This window comes from Penaeus chinensis, chromosome 42, assembly GCF_019202785.1.
Source record: "Penaeus chinensis breed Huanghai No. 1 chromosome 42, ASM1920278v2, whole genome shotgun sequence".
Lineage (NCBI taxonomy): Eukaryota > Metazoa > Arthropoda > Malacostraca > Decapoda > Penaeidae > Penaeus > Penaeus chinensis.
In genome coordinates this window covers 6655649-6664056 of record NC_061860.1, presented here as the reverse complement: position 1 = coordinate 6664056, position 8408 = coordinate 6655649, and the positions used below count along the sequence as shown (strand labels likewise).

General features: G+C 41.7%; 1 protein-coding gene across 1 annotated transcript in view; it reads right to left on the bottom strand.

Annotated features, from left to right (window-relative positions):
- Positions 1-4344: 4344 nt before the first annotated feature.
- Positions 4345-8408, bottom strand: part of LOC125047896 (macrophage mannose receptor 1-like) — a 34151-nt gene continuing 30087 nt past the window's right edge. Inside the window, exons 19-21 of the mRNA XM_047646443.1 lie at positions 6959-7114; positions 5532-5686; positions 4345-4401 (exon numbers count right to left, since the gene is read on the bottom strand). Coding sequence (XP_047502399.1) covers positions 4345-4401; positions 5532-5686; positions 6959-7114 — 368 coding nt within the window. The remainder of the gene's footprint in view (positions 4402-5531; positions 5687-6958; positions 7115-8408) is intronic.

Genomic DNA, 8408 nt, shown 5'->3' with positions numbered 1-8408 from the left:
ATAATATGTACAGTCATGCAAAGTTCAAACTAATAATGATAATAATAAGAAGAAAAACAAAGATCAAGAAGAAGAAGAAGAAGAAGAAGAAGAAGAAATAAAAGAAGAAGACGTTAAAATAAGAAGACTGAGATAAAGGTGCACTTACTCAGAGAGGCCTAAATGCGTGCTAATGTAATAGGTTGGAATGGATAAGGAATCATCGTCATCATCATCATCGTCATCGTCATTATCATCATTATCATCGTCATCGTCATCGCCATCGTCATCATCATCATCGTCATCGTCATTATCATCATTATCATCGTCATCGTCATCGCCATCGTTATCGTCATCGTCATTATCATGATCATCATCATCATCATCATCATCATCATCGTCATTGTCATCGTCATCGTCATCGTCATCGTCATCGTCATAATCATAATGATAATAATAATAATAATGATAATTATAATGATAATAATAATGATAATGATAATAATGATAATAATAATAAAAATAATAATGATAATAAAGATCATAATAACGATAATAATGATAATAATAATAATAATAATAATAATAATAATAATAATAATCATCATAATCATAGTAACAATGATAATAAAAAATCATAATCATAATAACGATAATAATAATAATAATAACAATAATGATCATAATAATGCTGCCACTACTACTACTAATAATAATAATAAGAAGAAGAAGAAGAAGAAAAAGAAGAAGAAGAAGAAGAAGAAAGCAAAAATTAAACACATCTTCATTCACAAAAAAAGTACTCACTCCCGTCCGGACCGATAGAGTAAACAAACTCATTCTCTTCTTCTGAATGAATGGACACCATATCTGCCCCTTTACTCTTACAGTCCTCTCTCGCTTCGCTGAATGACAGAGTATTATAAGTATCGAAGGAAGACCAATAGCAATAGTTGTTGAGAGGGTGCCACCCTTCTTCACAACCGATTGAGTGTGCTGTATGGGTGGAAAAAAAGGGGAGTTTGGGTTAGAAATGGATTGTTGTGTGGTTGTGTGTGTGTTGGGTGTTGGGTGTGTGTGTTGGGTGTGGTTGGGTGAGTGTTTTGTGTGCTGGTGGGTGTTGTGTGTGTTGGGTGTTGGGTGTGTGTGTTGGGTGTGGTTGGGTGAGTGTTTTGTGTGCTGGTGGGTGTTATGGGTGTTGTGTGTTTGGATGTTTTTTCAACGACTTGTATTGACTCTCCCCTCCTCTTCGTCCAGTTCTCATCGTTCTCTCTCTCTCTCTCACTGCTCACCTCTCTCTCTCTCTCTCTCTCTCTCCTCTCTCTTTTACTGTCCCTCTCTCCCTTTCCCTCCCCCCCCCCCCTCTCTCGTCTCTCATCTCGGACGTCCTCACTCTCCAGCTCCCTCTCTCACAGTCTCTGTCGTCGTCGTCTCTCTCCTCTCTCTCCGTCACCTCTCACATCTCTATTTCTTCACATCCCTTCATCTCCTTTCTTCACCTCTCTACCCCCCTCCCCCTCGCCCTTCTTTCTCTCTCTCTCTCTCCTCTTTCCCTCATATTACTACCCCTTATTCCCGTCTCATCTCTTTCGCCACCCTTTCTCTATCCCACTCCCTCATTTAAATACCTAAACCAACCAAACAAAACAAGACCAATATAAACCCACAAAACAAAAAATCCAAAACGCAAACACACTCACTGGGGAAGAATTCGCAGCCAAAGGCCCTGCTCCCGTGGAACAAAGCAAATTGTTCCACTTGGTGTGCGTGTCCCAACCCACGGCGTCGATAATTTCCGTGCACGCCTCATCTTCTAGGTTATTGGGTTCCCCGTCGTTCCAGTTGGTGTAGTTGGCGGGCTGGCCATCGCTCCAGACCCACTGCCCGGAGGCACTGTCGTAGTTAAACCCGATCCACGTGCCGAGGCTGCTGTGGGTGAGGACGTCTGTGGGGAGGAAGAGGTGGTGAGGTGGAGGGGGAGGAGTTGGGGGGGTAGAGGGGGGGAGGGGGGGAGGGGGAAAGGTGAGGTGGAAGCGGTAAGGAGGAGGTTTGGGGGAAGAGGGGAAGGGAAAGGGGTGGGTAGTTGGCGGACGATGAACGACGTGGAGGGGGAGAGGATTGGGGGGTAGTGGGGGGAAGCGTAGAGGTTGATGAGATGGAGAGCGGGAGGAAGGTTGGTGGGATCACCTGAATCGCATGTACCCGCCGAAGACCCGGCGCGCGCCGGGGGAAGTGGCGGAGCGGGGCGACCCCAAGAGGGGGGCGGAGCGGGCAGATGTGGGGGGGGTCGCGGGGGGGGGGGGGGGGGGGAGTAGGGGGTACATCTCTAAATATTCTCCTCTTCTGTAATGGCCTTGTGATGTATGCTTTGCGTGTCCGCCATCATTCTGCTTTTATTACGTAGGCTCGTTAGTTCTTTATCTGCGCTGTTTAGGCTGATTCTCCCTTCGGCTTCTCATCTCCTCGGTATCTTATTGTCCTTGTCATGGCTTGTCGGCTTTAGCTTAGTGCCGTTGATTCCTGTATTTCGAGGTTCAATAGTGCTAATCACTGAGCTTGCATCATCATTATCTCCACGAATGAGACTGTGTAGAAAGTCAGCAAGTAGTCCAGACCCACACAACACCAGTAATCCCACGCACCTGCACCCACAGCCCCCCCCCCCCCCCACCCACACGCCAACAGTGCACACAACAATGATAGCCTAGCAACCATGCCGACCTACTCTCCACCAGGGAAGAAGGACCAAGCCTTAATACTCCTATGCCCCGCTCCAGTCGCTACGAAGATTCACGCGTAGTAACCACTTTCCGTTTGTAAAGAGTGGTCCACGAACTCCGGGCACGATTTCAGAGAGGTGCAGGGTGGAAATGAATAGAATAAAAAGATGCAAAGTGTTTCTGCGAGGGGAGAAAGGCTCATACATCGATAAAAAGATGTAATTGTATAATGAGAGGGAAGGGGGAAAATTAATCGAAAAATAGCAAAGCAATGTAACAGAGAGGTACAGACGTATAATAAAAAGATAAAACGATATTATTCTGTATAAGAGCGGGAAGGTGATACTTAATAGCAAAACAGAGATGCATTGTTTCTAGAGAGAGAGAAGGATAAAAAAAATAAATGTATGTATTGTTTCCGAGAGAGGAACGGGGTATTACTAAGATTAAAAAGCTTTATTTTTATGGAGAGGGGAGAGGGATAATAATAGATAAATAGATGTATTGTTTATGAGAGGGGAGAGGGATATTATAGAAAAATAGATGTATTGTTTCTGAGAGGGAAGGGGGGATTAATAGATAAATAGATGCATTGTTTCTGAGAGGGGAGAAGGATAATAATAGATAAATAGATGTATTGTATATGAGAGGGAAGGGGGATATTAATAGATAAATAGATGCATTGTTTCTGAGAGGAGAGAAGGATAATAATAGATAAATAGATGTATTGTTTATGAGAGGGAAGGGGGGTATTAATAGATAAATAGAAAAGATACAAAAAAAAATAGACTAATAAAAGAAAATGCATTTGATCTGAGAGAGAGAAGGATAAAACAATATTGGTTAGATCCCCGAACCCACTCATACTGAAGATAACAGCGACGGCCGGTTGTTACCAAACACGCACCCACGTCAAGCAACAAACCCATGCTCTTTGCGCTTTCACAACCACTCACCCACTCAGACAATAAACATCTCGTGTGCGCTTCACCAACCACGCCCCCACTCAGACAAGAAAACATCGCTTCCGGTTTACAACCTCTCACCCACTCATGACGCGAAACCAGCGCGTTTCCTTGGTGACAACACGCACCCACCATACAAGAAAAAAGCGCTGGCCGGGTCACCACCAGCGCACCCACTCAGACAAGAAACAGTGCGCGTGCATGTTATACAAACCCCACTCACCCACTCATACAAGAAACAAGCGCGGTCCTTTGGTAACAAGCCACTCAACCCACGCCAGTACCACTAAACATCTCTTTCCGGGTGTGACAACCACATCACCCACCAGACAAGAAAATGCTTGGCCTGTTCCACCCACCACCACCCACTCATACAATAAACAGTGCGCGTTCCTTTGTGACAACCACGCACCCCACCTCATACAGAAACATCTCTGGCCTTGGTTTCAACCCAACTCACCCACGCAGACAATTATGACCAGCTCTTTCCCTGTTGACAACCACGCACCCACTCATACAATAAAAATCTCGTTCGCTGGTTCACACCCACTCACCCACTCATACAAGAATAAAAATCGCTTTCCTCTGGTCCAACCAACGCACCACTCAAGACAGAAGAAACATCTCTTTGCTCTTTCCAACCCCTTCACCCACTCATACTCTAAACATCTCGTCCTTTTTCACCACCCACGCACCCACGTCATACAAGATTCATCTCTGTCCCTAGTGGACAACCACTGCAACCCACTCATACACTTAAACATCCTTGTGTTTCTGTGTTACAACTCACTCACCCACTCAGACCTAAACCAGCCTGTGTCCGTATTTCACAACCACCTCCCCCACCATAAACTAGAAACAGCTCTGTGCTCTGGCCAACCCACTCCACCCACCATGACAAAAACAGTGCTCTGTTCCTCGGTCCAACCACGCACCTCACTCAATACAATAATTCATCTCGGGCCCTTCTGACCAGTCACGCACCACCGCAGACAGACAAAACCCAGTACGTATGTCAAGTACCGCACCCACGCGAAACACCCTAACTCCTCTGGCCAACCACGCACCACTCATACCAAGCAAGACCCAGCGGTCTCAAGTGAGTGACACCCTGCGGAAACTACTAACCTACCGGTGCCACACCACTCACCCACTATATGTGCTCGCCCACACGACAAATCGGTTCATTCAGTTTATTTGTGAATGAGAGGAAATAGATATACACGTATGGGTGTATGTGTTGGGTGTACGTGTAGGGAGGGGGTTATAGGGGGGGTGGGGGGTCTGTATGTGCGTATGTGTGAGTGTGTGTGTTTGTATGTACGTGTGTGTTTGTATGTACGTGTGTGTTTGTATGTACGTGTGTGTTTGTATGTACGTGTGTGTTTGTATGTACGTGTGTGTTTGTATGTACGTGTGTGTTTGTATGTACGTGTGTGTTTGTATGTACGTGGGTATGTTGGGAGGGTGGGGGATTGTGTGTGGGGGAGGGGGGGAAGGTATGTGTGTAGTGGGGGACTTGTGAATGTGTGTTTGTGTGTGTGTGCGTGTGTGTGTGTGTTTTATATACGTGTGTTTGTGTGTGTGTTTGTGTGTGTGTGTGTGTGTGTGTTTGTGTGCGTGTGCATATGTGTGTGTGTGTTAGTGTGCGTGTGCATATGTGTGTGTGTGTTTGTATGTACGTGTGTGTTTATATGTACGTGTGTGTGTGTGTGTGTGTGTATGCGTGTTTGTGTGTGTGTGTGTGTGTGTTTGTATATACGTGTGTGTTTATATATACGTGTGTGTTTGTATGTACGTGTGTGTTTGTATGTACGTGTGTGTTTGTATGTGCGTATGTGTGTGTGCAACCACTGCAACCACCCACCTCTCCACAGTGCTCCGACCCATCCTGGTTGTTTGGTTCTCCGCTCATCCAGTTCGTGTAGTCGTAGTTGGCACCGTCCACCCAGTGCCAATTTTCCCCTGCGTTGTCGTCGTGGAGAGCAATCCAGGCGTTTAGGTATTGGGCAGCTAGTATGTCTGGGGGAAAAAAAGAAAGGTGGGATTGATGTTTAGGGGGAAAAAAAGAGGATTGAGGGAATTCTTGGGGAGAAAAAGAGATTTGAGGGAATTCTGGTGGGGGGGGGGGGAGGAGGAGGTTTCAGGGAATATTTGGGGAGAAAATAAATGTTTGGGGGAATTCTTGGGGAGAAAAAAGGAGGTTTGAGGGAATTCTTGGGGAGATTTTTTTTTTTTTTTTATAGGGAATTCTTGGGGAGAAAAAAAGGGTTTGAGGGAATCCTTAGGGGAGAGAAAAGAGGTTTGAGGGAATTCTTGGGGAGAAAAAAAGAGGTTTGAGGGAATTCTTGGGGAGAAAAAAAGAGGTTTGAGGGAATTCTTGGGGAGAAAAATATAGGTTTTGGATGAATTCTTGGGGAGAAAAAAAAGATTTGAGGGAATCAATGGAAAGAAACGGGTGGATTTATTTCTAAAATCTATAAAAGAGTATTAGGGAGAGAAATACATAATCAGGGAGAAAAAAAGTAAGTGAAAGGAATTATTAGAGAGAAAAAAATAACACATCTAGGGGAAAAAAAAGGTCAGTGAAAAGTGTTATTAGGGAGGAAAATAACACATATAGGAGGGGAAAAGTTAGTAAAAGGAATTATTAGGGAGAAAAAATACACATCAAGGGAGAAAAAAGGAATTAAAAAAGAATTATTAGGGAGGAAAATAACACATCTAGGGGGATAAAAGGTAAGTAAAAAGGAATTATTAGAGAGAAAAATAATATCTAGGGAGAAAAAGTAAGTAAAAAGGAATTATTAGGGATAAAAAAATACACAACTAGGAAAAGAGGGCTAAAAAAATATATATATCTAGGGGTAGAAATAAATATCTAGTTCCACAAAAATACAGCCGCCTATTCAGCTCACTATCTTGATAAATATACTATCACTAAGATTAGTTCATGACAAGTGTGCGGGGAAAACTGATCTCTTTCTATCAAGAACTACATTCTAAAATAATCCAAAAAGACTTGTATATCATATAAGGAAGCGTCTCCAACCCTTTTAACAAAAACAACAACAATATCAGTAGTAATAGAGGAACATATACACAACAAATGAAAATGACACGCATTCTCCCCCTATTCACAACGGTAATAAATTAATCCTTAGTGAATAAAATGGCCGATGAAACAAGCAAACGAGCTTATGAAACAAGTAATGACCTCATCAGACAAACATACCGATTAATGTACAGATAATCATTAAAAAAAAAAAAAAACTGTGATCCACGTCAACTCGCCATTAATATAGTTGTTTTCGTCCTCGCTGGTGATCGAGGCCAGGTCACTCCCGAGGTTGGCCTGACACCAGGACCTCGATTCGTCCCAAGATTTGCTCTCGACGCCGAAGTAGTAGCAGTGGTTGTTCCAGTATTTCCAGCCATCCGGACACCGCACTGGAGGGAGGGAAGGGATATGGGAAAAAGTAGGTAGGGTTAAGATTTTTTTTTTTTTTTTTTTTTTAATGCTGGCTGGAGAGAGATTTGGGGTTGCGGGGGTAGGGGGGGGTGGAAGATGTGGATTAAATTAAGATGCTGGAAGGGATATGGGTGAAATGGATTTTTTTTTTTCTTAAATGCTGGAATGAATGTAGGTGAAATGGATACGTTTTTTTTTTTTTCTTTCTTTCTTTCTTTCTTTCTTAAATGCTGGAATGGATATGGGTGAAATGGATACGTTTATTTTTTTTTGTTTTGTTTTTAAATGCCAGAAGGGAGACATGGATAGTATTTCTTTTTTTTTTTTTTTTTTTTTTTTTTTGAATGCCAGAAGGGATATGGGAGATATGGATACAGCTTTTGAAAAAAAAAAATGCTGTCTGGAGAGAAATTGAAGAAATCGACATGTGCTGGAGATTACCATCGGCGAATTAGAAAAAAAAAAAATAATTGCTACACATAATACAAATAAATAAATAAAATTCACACAAACACATTCACAGCAAGAACTGAAACGAAAAAAAAATGGACTGAATTGCGAGTAAAAGTACTAATTGGATTTTCATTTAGAAACGACGATACAATGTCAAACAAATTCAGGAATTTTTGTTCAGTTTTCATTGTGGATATATTTCTTTGTGTTTATTTCCATCATGTTTCGTTTTCTTTTATAGATTAAAAGAAGGGTTGTTAGTGGTGATTTAGGGTTTATCAAAGGGGTTTAAGGTTTAAAGTTAGAAAAAAAAAAACACTTTAGGAACTTAGCTTCTATTCCGTTCGAATTAAATGTAGAAAATTAGGAAAAGAAACAAGAAAAGCATAAATTTAGGAAACCACAATAACCATAAAACATAAAGAGAAAAAGACGCATAGTCGGAATATATAAAAAGATATGAATATATAAAATATATCAGACCCGTTGCCTCCACAGGTTTGCATAGTGAAATATTTACATTCAAAACGATGACTGATTTTTAAATGAAATACTAGTTTTCTTTTTTCTTTTTTATCTCGCATTGTGTTTGAAATGACTCGTATATCAAGTACAATTTGCTTACATTTTATGAAAAAAATAACAAGATAGAAAGGATACAGGTATTCTATGAAAAGTAAATTTGAGGAAGATTTAGTTATCAAAAGAAAATACGTTGCTGTCTCGTTAAGATTAAAATGTTAAGACTACATTGAAATACAAAAAAAACAAAAAAAAACAATATTTAAACAAACAACGTGTTAAAACAAACAAACTGAG